The sequence below is a fragment of the Lotus japonicus genome, chromosome 4 (genome assembly GCF_012489685.1).
Source record: "Lotus japonicus ecotype B-129 chromosome 4, LjGifu_v1.2".
In the NCBI taxonomy this organism is placed as follows: Eukaryota; Viridiplantae; Streptophyta; class Magnoliopsida; order Fabales; family Fabaceae; genus Lotus; species Lotus japonicus.
The window spans coordinates 45,817,144-45,832,853 of NC_080044.1; the positions used below are offsets into that span (position 1 = coordinate 45,817,144).

The following is a 15,710-nucleotide window of genomic DNA, read 5'->3' on the forward strand; positions in this document are numbered from 1 at the left end:
CATCAGGGGCCCAAATTGGAATTAAGCCTATTTAAAAAAAAAAACAGGTTGGAAAACTTTCTGGCCTCAGGGCTGAAATACTTCATCACAATCACTACTATTCAAACTTCATCCTTCGAATTAAGAGCAAGTATGTTTGAAACACCTTTAGATTTCTAGGGTTTTGCTTAATCAGGAAGGAAAACAAATTGTGGAAGAAGGTGAAAGATTCAAGCTCAAGTTCCTCCTGGTTTGTGATCCAGGATCCCTTATCATTAAGTGCTTCATAAAGGACCTTGTCAAATTGAAGTGATCGATTCCAATGGAAGTGGCCACCATGAACTTCCAAGAGAGAGAATTTCATTAAAATCCTCAGTCAACAATCAAACATATACAGTGGGCTAAGGGCTTCAAGGTGAGTTCGTAGTTTCTCCATTATATAACACATTCACACTACATAACAAAGAAACAATTGTTTTTAGAACCCAAATTCCAAATCCTTCTCGCATGTCCCTAAGCTTCCACAATGTATCCTTCAAACCTTGGCTTTTCCCAAAATTTTGACATCAGGCAAAGGGACATGGATTTATATAAGAATAAGAAGATCAAGGTAATGTTGGCGTATCAGATTCTCAATAAAACGTTTAGGCTTCAAATTTCATGCACCTCACATTCTCATCGTAGTAAACAAGCCACAGACTTGGTAAACATGCGGCAATATCCCAATAACGGACACAAAAGAACTGAAAATAAAATCCATAGACATGATACCTATGAATAGAAATTTAAACAAACAAGAATTTATACTGTAATGGATTAATTTAAAAATATTCAAGAAAAAATGTTGAAAATTGTCTGAAGTTTTCATTATGACTTTCACACTTTTGCTAAAAGTCCTGCAGAGGTTCCACATTCAAATCAAGATGTGGTCTCTCAGCCGGCTCCCTTTGTGGTTCCTGGACTTCAAATCGAAGTGCTTGTGGTGGTTCCTCGTCATTCTGAGATTCTGCATTGCCTTGGATACATCTGTAGAAGGAGAACATGAGTGAAAAAGAGAAAAAATCGCATGGAAAAGAAAAAATGAGAGCAAAAGCGAGACCCACCTGATATTCTCACAAACAAATCTTTGTACATAATCATAGTTCGAGGGAACATCAAGATGTTATGAGCGTATATTTCTTTCTTCATCTCTCTGTTAACCTCATTGACCTCATTGAAATTGAACTTCTGAGTCCACATTTCAACAGTCTCAGGAACAGATGGAATAACCAAGGTTTTGACCTTAAGGCTGCATAGGAACTGGAAATAGGCAGTGACGACCATGAGAAATGTCTATATGTGATATAACACCAGAAGTTGAATGATGAAATATTTAGTTAAAGATATCAAGAGGGTCTTCAATTGTTTCCAGCAAGTTCATCTGAAGCATGTTTTCAGAGAGGCAAACTCGGTAGCGGATGCCTTTGCAAAGAATGGCATGGGGTTATTGTTGCCTATTAGGATTTATGATTTTGTCCCTGACTTTATCTCTATTCCTTTGCTTTTTGACTCTTGTAATACCCTTCATATTAGGGGGGATCTTCCTTAGTTTTGGGCGTTAGCCCCGTAATGAATCAAAAAAAAAAAGAACACACATTACATACATACATCAATTTACATACGGAGAATGTTCTCTGTCCACAATCTACTAACAACAACAACAATAACCCTATTCTACCTAACACTATATATATATATATATATATATCCTTGAAACAGAACAGACATCAGTTATTGTCTACAAATAACTGCCAACACGCAGTTTCCTATTATTAAATATACTTTCAAACTAAAGCTGCAAATCTACCATCAATTATTTTCTACAAATAACTGTCATCCAGCAGTTAATCTGACCCATTCCCATCAACATGCATATAATAATGTTTTGAAGGACAGTGATAGGAAACAAGTGTCTACACTTACGGATTCAATTTCCTTCATTAATGACCGGCAAATTCCTTGGCCCCTGTATGCCTTAACTGTGGCAATAAAGGGCATTTCCGCCATCCCTCTCCCATGGAACCTAAAGAGTCATGAAGTAGCAAGTCCATAACTATGTATCTCAATCTTTATTTAACGCAACAAAATTACAGATCTGACATTGCTAAGTTTCAAAGAGTACTCACAAACTCACTAAACAAACCAAGTTGATAAGATTATTAAAAAAATGGAAAGAGGATACCTTATGGAAGCAGCAGCTAAGATCGCATCGTCTTTCTCCAGGACAAAGGTATAAAAGCGACTGAAGTCTACCCTACTGAGGTTTGCTCTGAACGGTAGATGGCAGAAATGGATCAAAAGGTTGAATTGTTGAAGAGTGTTAGGGGGGGAAACTATGACAGCAGCAGTAATGAGTTGTGTGCTCAAAGAGGAACAAAACTAGTGCTTACCTGTGACTGTAAACAATACTTCGCACAACATTGATGCCCGTCTTTTTATCAATAATTGTCGCAAAAGTCTCATCCATTAACATCGAAGTAACTGCAACCTTCAAATTATTTTCTAGATATGTACTATTAGAAGCAGAGATAACATCTTTTGGATGGATAACCCTCCAAGAGTAGCTTTCAGAGATATCATTTCTGATTCCCAATGAGTTCTCCAGTTTCTCATAGATCTTTCACAAAAGACAAAGTCAAATTTCTAAAATATGATGGGAAAAAACACAAAAATATTCTCTTCCTCCTAACACCGTTCTTTTTGTGTATCAACCAAAACCAAACATAGTACTTGATTTACATCATTGACACAAAAATCACAGCGAGAATACATACCTCTCGGCAGCCTGGCCCACAGTATGATTTTGTACGGCCAAGGTCTAGGAATTCTTCTGAGAAATCTTTTTCATAGAGTTTCAAGCACCCCGAATGAACTATAAAAGCATGAGAAGTACTGTTTCAGCTACATCAACTAATTTTGTTATTTAAATTGGGAGGAGAGGAGTCAACCAACCAGTTCGGTAAGTTAACAACTCCCGACCCCCTCTTTGTCTCGCAAAAAGAGGAAAATGGAGATCATGAGAAACTTACATTTCTTTTCGCATTGGGAGCATGTGACAAATACCTGACTCTCTTCCCCCAGCCTGCAGTATTTGCATTTACAATATGGACACAACCAACCACTCTGGGACACCCTCTGCAGTTTAAGAGGAAAGAATTCACAATAATTATGTAGATCATCAAATAAAAAATCTAAACCAACAAAACTGTTTCAGGGAACATAAATAGACCCTTTTTCCAGAAAATGAAGTAAAAAATCAATTTGATTACCTCCATATCCATACATAAAGAATGATATGTGGAAGGACATGTGTCACAGCAGATCAAGTCTCCCCCATCTCCACAGATTGAACATGCACCATCATTTTGTTCTGCACTGTTTTCTTTGGGCACATACGAAAACCGACATCGGAGTTTTTCCTTTTCATTATGCCAAGCAGTAATCAGGAGGTCCTGGAGGCGCGTACCTTTATGTTTGCGAAGGAGGCACGTACGTTCATGTTTGCAAAGGAGGTACATATGTTCATATGGTTCTCCAAGATCACTTCCAGCATGCTTCTCAAAGGTCCATACTGATATTTCCCTCTGGCAGCAGTAGCATAATATACCACCCCTGGTAATTAATCCCGTCGCGGTTGGTACCTGCTCAGACCTATAAAAATAGCCCACTTGTTCAAATTCTTTAATACCCTCACGATCAATCAACCATGACAGAATGGTTCTTTGACATGACCTTCCTTGTAGAGGTAAAGGTGAACCTCTCCTTATGTTTATAGCTTGTCCTTTAGATGATGACGGACCTTTTTTCACAATTGAACTTGGTCCAGGATTACCAGTTTCCTTGTTTTTTTTCCCCTCGGCTTCCATTTGCTGAGATCCAGGACTCTTTGTACCATGCCTACCCCTTTGTCCCCCCTGTCCACCACCATGCCCACCCTGCCTATGACCTTTTCCACCTTGTCCATGACTCTGTGCTGCATTTCTATCAGTCACAACCACACCTGAATGCACAAGTTCAGTCTCCATTTCTCTTGTAGAGCTTGAGTTCCCACCTTGTCCACGACTCTCTCCATGCCTTGCAACTGAATCTAACCTTGGTTCCACCATTTCAGTCTCAATGGTGTTATCAGCACATGGAACATCAATTAAATCCACCGTTTGAGTCTCCATATCCAGTGTTGTGGATACGGTTGTCTTTTCACCTCGTCTACCATGTCCATATCTTGCATTCAAATCTGCACCTGAGCTCTGCATTGCTCTTTGAGAGGATGATATTGTTTTTGCACCTCCAAAACCCTGTCCACCTCTTGTGCTCTTTCTTTTTTTTCGTCCTCCTTGACGCATACCCCTTGAATAATCTGGATCAGAACTGTGTTCATCATTTTCATGATTGCTTCGATCTGCATAGTTTACATCTTGTTTGCGATACCTAAGGGTCATGCTGCTTGTACCAGCCATTGGAAGTTCGGAAAATTTATGATGCCAAAATATCTGTGGCAAAATTAGAAAATAGCTTAAGAGGACATTCATACTCACAAACCAGCACAACAATCACGTTTGTATGAGAAACACTACATTGACTCCCATTACCATCTTCAAATTAGTGTTTATTGAGACTTATAATGTTCATACAGTTACAATGAAATTCCTGGTAAAATTACGAGGAAGCAACAGCTTGCCTTTGCTTAAATTTGTTAAAATATTCCAGCACCTTGTATGGTAAGAAGAACAGTTAATGTTTACTTTTTGATTTATGCTTCATATCTATGCAACTATAAGAAGAATTTTATGTAGTTTTTTATAGCATAGTCTTTATATAAAATCAAATGACAAGTATGTAGTTTTTTATAGCATAGTCTTTATATAAAATTTAAGAAGTACATCATGCTGCTAAATCACTTACAGATTTAAACCGAACACATGAATTGTTTTATATTATATTCTAACATGCCCCCTCACGCAAGAGCCCACTTGGGCTTGAAGAGTGGATGATGCACAGGCCCACCCACCAAGTGTTGAAATTCAACTTTTAATTAGAATAATGTGGGGCGCCAAGGGTCGAACTCTAGACCACTTAGTCATAGAGGCTCCGATACCAACTTGAATGAAAAACATATTATGTTTTATTCTATGCATAAAAAGTAATTGTGTTAGGAACCCGGATTTTCAGAAAGGAAATGTAGGAACAGAACCCAGAATTCTATGATAGAGCTTACAAGGAAAATAGTAGAAAAACAAAGATAGAATGAGGCAATTTCGAGAGTGTCTCTCTCCCAATTCCTAACCCAAATTCTGCCTACCCTCTCTCTCACAGAATACATGCTTATATAATCCCCAATCTCTCTCTCTCTCTCTCTCTCTCTCTCTCTCTGTTTCACACTACCTGCACAGCTCATGCCACCTCAGTAGGTGGTTACTCCTCTCGTGGGAACTGATTTGGTGCATTGCACCTCTTCCTCTTACTTCCATGGACTCTAGTAGTATTGGGCCTATCCCTAACAATTGGGTTCCTATCAAATTGACATAATGCTGGAATTCAATGAGATTTTGTCATTGAGAGCCTTGTACCTTTATTCAATGAGATTTTGTTTAGGATGGGTGTTGCTTTCTTTCATGTTGGACTTTCTCCCGCTATTATGTAATATATAGGAGCTCTCTCGGCTTTCTTTATGATAATTGTATTCTTTCTATTCCTTCCAGCCAAGCACGAAAGGACACTATTGAGCCCAACACTTCAAGATACTCTAACTCTAAAAGAGGCATTTCATATCTATCTTTTGTGCTAATAGAAGCCAACTACAGAAGCTTTAACATCTAGTTTACGTGTTGTAAATAAGTATCAACGAAAAGGTGCATTGATACCACCACGGTCCTACTGAAGTTCACTACAGGCTAGCGTACTACAGGGGAAGGAGGAAATGTTCATAATGGAATCTCTCAAGAAATCAAAATAGACTGAACTTTCGAAGTGGAGAAACTTCTCCGCATGCATTAGAATAACTTTATCTTGGTGGAAGAGGGCAGAGAACTTACACGGATGAACGACAGGAAAGGCCCAAGCAAAATGCAGGCTTCACGAATGGGGGATTCTGAAGCAAGAAAGTGTCTGCACGTGGAGTCATAAAACATAACTCAATTCATAGGAATGTCATACTAAAACAGCATCGGAACCAGCCCCAATCCAAACACCACCACTTGACATGCCAACCTCAGTCTAAGTCTCTCATCGTCAATGCAGTGGGGGAGAGAAGGGGGCCTGGCGACTCAAAAAAAAGGGTTTTGCGAAACAACACGCATAGCTTAATCGCATAATCACGACTAAGAGGCGATTTTAATAGCGTTAATGGTCAGATTTAGCCAGAAAAATATTATGCAAGAGATTTCAATCGGCCAGGTCCATTGTAATTGCACCATCATTAGATTAAGGGATTGAAATCAGGATTTTGACTACCATGCTTTAAAGCTAAAATTACAAAATATTTCTGAGAAATTCTCTGTTTGTTTTTTCATAGGTCTATCAAACTCACAAAATATCTCGCTCAAGCAGTTTTTTTTCTTTTCTTCTTTTGAAAAATAGGTTTTAAAAATTATTTTCGTAAAAAATTCTTAAAACTCAAAAAATTAAGGGAATCAAACAAGTCCAATGCTTCCTGCATGCAAAATTGCAATTGCCATTCAGGCAATCCACACTTCAATTGAGGAGATCTGAACACTTTCCCCAGCAAGGGTAGAGGAAATCATCTGCCATATAGACTCACAACCACAGCATAAATTATTACCGAAAAGAAAAGATACCTTCAATTTGGAATGAGATCTTTGCCCTAGATTCTTGCTGTTGCAAATCTTTGAGCAGTGATCGCTGCAGAAGCAAATAATCTACTATGAAATGCCTGCACAGTTGGAAAATATTAAATATACATAAATTTGAGGTGAAAATCTGCACTTAGTGCAAGAATTCATGCCGCATGCTAACGAGAACGAGAAAATTATACCAGCGGAAATCGAGAAAATGCTCTTCCCTTTCAGGTCTTTGAAAAACAAAATAGATATTCCACGTCCTCGAGCAAGAGCAGGATGCCGGGCAACGAATTTAGACTGCATGCAGTCTTCGGCAGCTAGGTGTTTACCACTAGTAGTGAACCAGTGATAGGAATGTGGGGATTCCCGAAGGCAATTGTACAAGGCTAGGGAAGGGTTACATTGTATCTATATTGACAAGTGCTTCTGCTTTCATTTTAAATATTATTTCTCGTAAAATAATTGCAATTAAACCGATTTGTATTGGTAAAACCCACAAAAGCAAATAATATTATTATATCGTGAAACAGCAAAAAAGCTTGTATCAAGTCAAAATAACAGCCGGGACGATTTGGCCCTCGTTTGTGCTAAGCCACACTTGCCAAAATGTGTTTCACTTATTCATTGTCTAATCCATCATTAATTGTTAGCTTCCTTGTGAAGATATTCTATTAGATGTGTTTTTATAACCCAATCTTAGATAAGAATAAGAAAAGAAACTTGTGCAATTTTTCATAACTGTTTATGTCAGGCATAAGACAGTATTTTGTTCTGCTCCATTTCTCTGTCTGCCAGGTCACATAGGCTGACAGAAATTGAGAAATCCAGTTTCTTATGTTGTACAATATGTGTTGTAATGGATAAAAGCATGTATTAAGTATTTCAATGCAGAATTTTAGCACTTCATTAGATAAAATGCTACTCGAGCAACATTAACTATTTGATTAGAATGTGGCCCTTCTTTTAAACTTTCCTGCATGTTTGCCAAAAACAAAATAATTGATAGGTAGAGAATAGGGAAATTCATTTCATAAACTTCATTTTCTATTCATACTAATGTTGGATGTAGTGCCTAAAACAAAATAAAATTTGACTATAGTGTGGTCCTTCTTTCAAACTCTCCAGCAAGTTAACCAAAAAAAAGTTACTAGTAGAAGATAGAAAATGAGGAATTCATTTACCACTGAGTGGGTGGATCAGCCGGTTGGTCTAACAAAACCAAATGTCTCGAGTTTGATCACTAGGTTTGCAGCTGCATTAAATACTCGGAGGGAGAGCTCTCCCGCGGCAAGTTATCTTAACCAGCTCAAGCAAGATTGTTTCTTGTGGAGGATACATGAGTCCTAGACCAAAAATAAGGAAATAGAGAGTCCTTTCAGACACAATCTATATAAAATTTTGCCGTATCTGCTAGCATTTATAGTTGGCCAAAATTGTTTTGGATTAGACAAGAAAAGGAAACACTACAATAGTTTCCCAAAAGTTATTAACCCACCTAAGTGGCCTCCAAGATCTTTCCAACAACTATAATAGTACTACTTCTTGCATTGATTATGTCATTAAAAAATGCTAGTACTTGAAAGGTAAGATGATGGATTGATCTCATTATCTCTTGAAGAAACATCTTGAATAAGAACTCATGTACTTAACATTGGTGAAGGAATGAAAATTGATGGCTGGGACTAAAATCAGTAACTACTTAGAATTGAAGAAACTAGATATTGCTTCAAGTCGACTATGTATAATTAATGGCTGATTAAATTAAATGTCAGTCCTAGGCAAAATTATGTCATAAAACTCTCAAGTGTGTATCCAAAACAAGAAATGTGAATAAACCATATTTAGTTCTTGAATCATTATATTTTTGCTTGTCAGATTCTCTTTAGATAAGTGACTCTAAGCCTACTCCCATAAGATAAGGTAATGAAACAAATCTGTCCTAACATCATTAACATTTCTTTGACAAACATCAACATAAGCTAAGAGAAAATTAAGAGCATAGAACAAACACCCCCATAAGATAAGTGACTCTAATCCCACTCCTCAATTTAAAAATAAAAAAAAATAAAACAGCTTTACCATTTAATGTTGTTTCTAGATTCCGTAACCCAGGTTGTTGGATGCAATGTTGGAAGCATGTTGGTGGAGCAAAGTGCAAGCTTTCTGCGAAGCTTTCATTCCCAGGTACCCATTCGCTCCAATGGATTGCAGGTTTCCCCATCTGCAACAGGTTCTGCATATCTTGTTTCCCCATAGCTGAATTTCTCATTTTGATTCGTTTAGATTCAGCAAGGAACATGGAATAGAGGAATCGATGGTGAGTTTCAATTTGGGGTTTCACCAGCACAGATAGCAACCAGAACCCAAAATAGAAACAGCACATTTTGATTCGAATCTCAATTTCGAAGAATCAGCTTCCAGGGTAAACAGATGAAGCGAATGTTTAAGCTATTTTGAAGATGGAGTGAAATTAGACTGAAAATTGCTAAGGGTGCCTATGGGCAATTGAACTGAAGGATTTTTGTCTTTTTCTTCCATTTTATCTACATTTTATTCGTATGTAACCAAAAAAAAAAGAGCTACATTTGAACTTGTTTCACAAGAAGTTGATATTCATATTCACTAGATGGCGATGATTAAGCTTAAGGTAGCGTTTGGGAGATACATCTGAACGGAATCTTGCGGACACCTTGGCCTTTACCATATATACTATGGTCAAATAAATTGTTTTGCATAAAAGATGAATTCATTTCATTTCACACCAAAGTCAATCATCTCCATCACAACCTAAATTTCACTTTAAAACCTCTACCAACCATAGCTACTCATTACATAAATGACACATGAGTTGGGTCATCAGAGTCAGAGAGTCATTCATAGTTATTTCACACAAAAGATAAATGCATTTCATTTGAACCAAAGCTTTTACATCCACATGAATATCATGTGTGAGGCATCCATTCCCATCACAACCAAAATATTACTTTTACATCCCCATTACATAAATGATACATGGGTTGGGTCATTAGAGTCAGTGATTCATAGTTAAAGGGAAACAGAGAAACGTGTACTTTTTTACCTTACGACGAATAATAGCATGTACTACTATTATAAGCATATAATAGAATAGACTAATAAATTAATTAATTTATAATATATATATATCTATATATAAACAATGCAATGTAAATGTAATATTGAGAAGCATAAGAGATGAGAAGAAGGCAAGGAAGAGAGATGGAGACGATGTGTCATTGTTCAAAGTTTCTTCTTTCGCCGGAGGAACCCACCGCCGCCGCTTCTTCTCTTTCTCCGACCACCATCACCACATATGCTCTCGTTATTCTCAATCAACGCCTCCCCATATTCACAATGTACTGCTATGCTCTTTCATTCCTTCTTCAACTTCCATCTCTCTTTTTTCTTCATTCACGTTGATTTGGCTGCTACCTACCTACCTGCAACAAAGCGTTCATCATCCCTCTAACGCCCACTTTCAGCAAAAAAATGAGAGCGGTTTAAGATGAGGCCTCTTCTCCCCCCAAAGAGGGGTCTTAAAATAAATATAAGAAACCAAAGAGAAGAAGGCCGAACTTTCAAATAAAGAAACTCAGTTGAGCCATGGACCCCAGCCGAGCAACAAAGCGCATGTTAAAATCCAAGATTCTCCTAACCAATATAGGGAAACATTTTCGTGGTTAGGAAATTAAATTTCATCAACCAACTTATCGTTGGGAAGGGTCCCATTAGGGCATATCCAGAGAGCTTGGGTCCTTATGGCGTCGTTGACTTGACCACCAAAAGTTCACTGCAGTAGCTTTTGGTTTCTCGCTTCTTGAAGACTCACACCGTCCTTCAGTTTCTTGCTGACTCCAAGAAGGCCAACCAAACCTTACAAGAAAAGGGAATGGTCGAGCTTTCAATAAAGGAAGTCCAGATCAAAATTCAAGCCGAAGCGGCCCATCGTGTTAAGGAGATAACTCTTCTTGCCCAAGAGTTAAGGGTTTGAAACAGAAATACTTGAGGATGCCATCAATGAGAAGACTTCTCTTATCGAAGAAGTTAAAAATTTGAGGGCCAGGTACCTCGAGGCGAAGGCCAAGCAAGCAGAGGTCGAAGCCTTGTCAGCTTCTTCTTCTAACCTGCTTAAGTCCAAGGAAACCGAGCTTTCTAATGCCTTAGAACCTGGCGCGAGGCGGGAACACAACGTTTTTCAAGGCTCAAACTTTGAGTAATGAGCTGGAATAATCTTCAAAGATTTCTCTCAACACCGCCTTTGGAAATGTAGTTAGCCAACTTTAACTCCTCAACCCAGGTCTCAAAACTAAAGGACACAGAGTTGAGGCAATAGTAATCGAGGGGAAGATCTATGAGTTATTCGGGAATGCCTATGTCCATTGCAACGATGTGAACCCCCTAGTTGATGGAGTACACCATTAGGCGTTTTTCAACACTTTCTTTTGAACACTCTTTCATTATTGGTTGAAATTCATTTAAGCCCCACACAATTGGTAACAGTGCTCACATTTTTTAGTAGAGCTCACATGAATTTGAACTAATTAATGAAAGTGAAAGAGTCCTCATAAGTGAGTGTTCATGAGAGTGTTTCTATCATTTTTTTTTGAAAATGGGGAGTAAATTTGCAATTTACTTTTGTTTTGACATTTTCAGAACAAATTTGGTTTACAAATTACAATACACACACAGTCGATTAAGCAAGAAGCTGGTGGTGGGAGAAGACACACACTTTGTTCTTATTGAACTCGCATCCGAAATCTCAGAATGTGTGCTTTGAGAGCGTTGACAAGATCTGTGTGCAGCAGGAGCACCTCCTCCTACTATAAAACCCTCAATTTCAACACACTCTACCACCACCAAACCCGCCGGAATCTAATTCTCGACTCTTCCGCTTCTGAATTCGTCAAGCTTCACAAACTCACTGGCTCAGATTCCGGTTATTCCTCTTTTTTTTTCTATTCGTTTGTTTCAAAAACTTCATAGCTATCTATAATTGGTGGAAAACTTGATTTTGTTTATAGGGATTATCGAGGTTAGCTTGGACAGGCCTGAAGCTAAAAATGCTATAGGGAAAGAGATGTTGCGAGGCCTAAGTCATGTGTTTGAATTGATTAATCAGAACTCCAGTGCTAATGTTGCCATGATCTGCAGTTCAGTTCCTGGGGTATTTTCTGCTGGGGCTGATTTAAAGGTTATTCATCAGTTTCTGTTTTGCTTATTTCTTGATAGGAAGGAGATAACTTGGGTGCTTCAGTGTATTTTGTTCTTCTATAGTGATTGGGATCACAGTAAAATGAACTGAAAATTTTGAAGCGTAACTTTTAGACATGATTTAATGGCATCCTTGATGGATTCTTGTTGCTATGCAAGCTAGTTTAGAGCAGAGTTGAAGGTTTTGTGTTTGTTGATTGCAGGAGCGAAGGACCATGAATCAATTTGAGGTTAAGGCTTTTGTGAAATCTCTTCGCTCCGCATTTTCATTTCTAGAGGTCAGCTCACAGCATCATTCAATTATTTACATTCTAATAGTTGTGTACTTGTCGACATCATATTATGAATGAATAGTGGATGAAGTACAGTATTGTTAATCGCGGTTATAGGGCCGCTATGCTGCTATAGCGTAGCGGAATTCGCTGTGCCGCGAAGTAGCGGCAAACATGATAAACACCAAACGCCCGCGAAACTGATTAGCGCTGCGACAGGCAGCAATTGTTGCACACAAACTGCCTGAATAAAGAGCTACTTCATCCAGTATTCATCATGCCAATAAGGTGTTTAGTTCTATTTCACCTCTTTTTTTTAGGGCGAGGGCATCATCAGCTCACGAGCTGACATTATTATTTTTTTCTGCCTCCACTTATATAGTTTTACCTTGTTCTCCCTCCACTTTTGGAAAATTTCTATTAACGGATTCTACCATGTTCTTTTACTATGGTTTGTTACTTTTTTCCCCCAATTTTCTCAATGCTGCTCCTTCAAACCAGCATAATATTTGTTTCTTTATTCAGGCAGTTTGTGTACCAACTATTGCTGTTATTGATGGAGTAGCTCTTGGTGGTGGACTTGAAATGGCTCTGGCATGTGATATTCGAATATGTGGTAGTTAAATACGCAGACTTCTGTAAATTGGACCTATTTGTTTGAAGGATTTTCTGAATACTTCTAAGTGTGATGCAGGAATTAAGACCTTTTTATTCACTTGTTTCTACTCTCATGGTACAGGAGAAAATGCTCTGATGGGTTTGCCAGAGACAGGACTTGCTATAATCCCTGGGTATGCTGTACACTAATAATTCTCTTAAGCATACTGTATCTTTGACACCTCTTATTTCAGCCATCATATCTTTTCAGTTATGCTATCTAGTAATGAATAGAGATCAAAATTTAATTTTCAAGATAGATTGTGGAGAATATATTTTAATATATAGACAAGTATAAATCTAGTTGGGGGATTCAAATTGGCTTTAAATATTTTTATGAATGGTTGATATAAGGTTGGCACAATATGCTTGGGACCTTAGTTTTTACTATTCTTTATTCTTGACTATCTGGCAAGAAATGTGCTTATGGTTTGTTTTTGTAAATGAGCGTTGCATGGTTTTTGCTCTCCCACAGGTAGTATCAACTTTATAGGTTCTTGCTCTGGAGTTTACGCCCCCAAAGCTAACAATGAGCATAAATAACCAACTATTTTTAATTTCTGTCAAATATTTTGAAATTTGTCTTAGTATTGTGGATAGTTTGAATCTTTTGGGAATAGATCATACCTCATGGAATCCTGTTGTGCACAGGGCAGGTGGAACACAGCGACTACCTAGATTGGTTGGAAAAGCAATAGCAAAGGATATTATATTTACTGGTCGAAAGATTAATGGCAAAGAGGCTCTGTCCATGGGTATGTTGATTAGCCGCTCAGCAATTTTTTTTTTCTAATTAGTACAGATGTCTTCAAGCAGAGTTATAAGAGCATCTTGAGAGTATGTGATATATAATTACTGTTTCAGTGACAGTTTAACTTAGAAATATTCAAGATATTCTAAAATGAAAGTTTTAGTTTGTCTCTAGTAAACTTCCTTTGCACTTGAGTTCCCTTGCCTACAGTTTGGCTGTCTTACTCTTAGCCATCTCCGGTTGAACTTCAGGAAAACAAAGAGAAAAGCCTCCACTATTGTGAAACTTCCAATGCATAACAAACCCTAAATTTTTGTCACTAGAAAGAAATACTAACTTCTTTCTGCTCCATTTCACAAATAAAGCATGCCCCCCCCCACACCCCTCTTTTTCCCAACTAATATCAATGATATGTAGCTGTATAAGCATACATTGATGCAGGTCTAGTAAATTACTGTGTTCCTGCTGGTGAAGCTTATTCCAAGGCACTTGCAGTTGCTCGGGATATCAACCAGAAGGTATCTCTCCTCAAACTGATAGTGTTTTTAGGGGTCAGGCTTTTTGTGCCATTCAATGCACATATATAGAAAATGGCAGTGACTGATTTTTCTTTTATATTGATTTTCCATTTTCTTTTTTCAAAGAAGTTGTTTAATTTATAAAAAGAAAAAGAAAAAGAAAAATACTGCCCATATTTTAACTTGTAAATGCATTACCAAAAACTTGACTTCGTGTGCAAACACTTATGCCGCCCATAAATGATTTGGTTGGTGCAATTGATCCAAATGACCGAATGTGCAAATCAAGAGCATGTCTGGGTAATTTATCCAAAATAACTTCTGATTAGAGTGTATTTCGAAGAATTACTTGTTGACCTTTTTCTGTGAGAAATTTCAGGCTGAAATTAATTTGTCAAATTGAGTTGCTTGGATAGTATGAAATTTAGATCATAAAATTTTCAAGAAAGTATTCCTTCTATTTAATTGAAAACTTGACTTTTGAGATAAGGATTGGTTGTTGTTATTCTTCTTGTATGATATTCAGTTACATTAACAGGGTCCTATAGCTTTAAGGATGGCTAAAAGAGCTATTAACGAGGGAGTTGAGACTGATTTAACATCAGCTTTGGTTTTGGAAGAAGATTGCTATGATCAAGTGTTGAATACTAAAGATCGACTTGAAGGCTTGGCTGCATTTGCTGATAAGCGGAAACCAAGGTATACGGGTGAGTGAAAGGAGTGGTGGTATTCTGATTATTACCTCTCTTTGTTGCTAGAGAGGTTTGTCAATCATGTATTGATTAATGTGATATGAGCCTGAAGGCAGCTTCCTAGATGAGGAACTGCCAGTCTGCCACTACAATTTGCCCCTTGTACAGGGAAATTGCCGAAGATGAAAAGTGCCACATTCTAATTATGCACCTTGAGATACTGTATTCCCGATAAAGCAATTAATTTCTTCTTTCTCTTTATTCATTGAATTTGGTTTTGGGGCTTCTCCTAATGTGCACTACTTTAAAAGTGGTGTAAAATTGCACCAATGCTTTTGACCTGATGCAAGGTTACCCAAATAATTTTTTATTTTATGAGTTAATATAGATAAATTTACAAAAATACCATGGCTGGGTTTCACAGAGTTGCAGAGGCAGGGTAGTCCGCCAGTAAGAGCAACGACGACAAGCTTAAGGTCGATGACGGCCGACGGAGGGCGAGGCCAATATCGTCCAGAGTAACGGCGACGAGGCTATGAAGTAGGGTGGCAGTTCGAGCATAGTACAAATTTAGATCTGCTTCTCCTATTGGATCCCAAATAAACCAATTTGACCAGAAACACTTTCTTCCACTCATAGCTCAAATCAGCAACCTCCCCCTCTCGGTTTGCTTTACCAGATACAGTGGAAAACCGTGATGGGTCTCTCCCCTCTTCGTGCCAATTCGAGCTCTATCCAAATCCAGATTTGCTTCTCCTCCTTTCCAAGATTCTTTA

The 15,710-nt window shown here is 37.9% G+C and overlaps 2 protein-coding genes across 9 annotated transcripts; one reads left to right on the forward strand and one right to left on the reverse strand.

Annotated features, from left to right (window-relative positions):
• Positions 1 to 723: 723 nt before the first annotated feature.
• Positions 724 to 9,488, reverse strand: LOC130710404 (increased DNA methylation 1-like). Of its 8 annotated transcripts, none has more exons than XM_057559666.1 (13): positions 8,895 to 9,488; positions 7,010 to 8,158; positions 6,813 to 6,907; positions 6,051 to 6,123; positions 3,485 to 4,508; positions 3,288 to 3,400; positions 3,048 to 3,153; positions 2,793 to 2,890; positions 2,409 to 2,635; positions 2,201 to 2,287; positions 1,942 to 2,041; positions 1,083 to 1,278; positions 724 to 1,005 (listed from the first exon to the last, which is right to left on the reverse strand). In XM_057559666.1, the coding sequence occupies exons 5-13, from the start codon at positions 4,473 to 4,475 to the stop codon at positions 893 to 895; spliced, it is 2,031 nt and encodes a 676-aa protein (XP_057415649.1). In that variant the 5' UTR covers positions 4,476 to 4,508; positions 6,051 to 6,123; positions 6,813 to 6,907; positions 7,010 to 8,158; positions 8,895 to 9,488; the 3' UTR covers positions 724 to 892. The 8 variants fall into 8 exon arrangements, with proteins under 8 accessions (XP_057415649.1, XP_057415643.1, XP_057415646.1 ...); XM_057559660.1 differs by having other exon boundaries at positions 3,288 to 4,508; positions 7,010 to 7,788; positions 7,997 to 8,158; positions 8,895 to 9,487; XM_057559663.1 differs by having other exon boundaries at positions 3,288 to 4,508; positions 6,813 to 6,876; positions 7,997 to 8,158; positions 8,895 to 9,487.
• A 2,007-nt stretch (positions 9,489 to 11,495) lies between these two features.
• LOC130714475 (probable enoyl-CoA hydratase 2, mitochondrial) lies at positions 11,496 to 15,195 on the forward strand. Its single transcript, XM_057564370.1, has 8 exons — positions 11,496 to 11,769; positions 11,855 to 12,024; positions 12,248 to 12,322; positions 12,842 to 12,932; positions 13,056 to 13,107; positions 13,625 to 13,728; positions 14,166 to 14,242; positions 14,781 to 15,195. The coding sequence occupies exons 1-8, from the start codon at positions 11,598 to 11,600 to the stop codon at positions 14,955 to 14,957; spliced, it is 918 nt and encodes a 305-aa protein (XP_057420353.1). The 5' UTR covers positions 11,496 to 11,597; the 3' UTR covers positions 14,958 to 15,195.
• Positions 15,196 to 15,710: the final 515 nt, after the last annotated feature.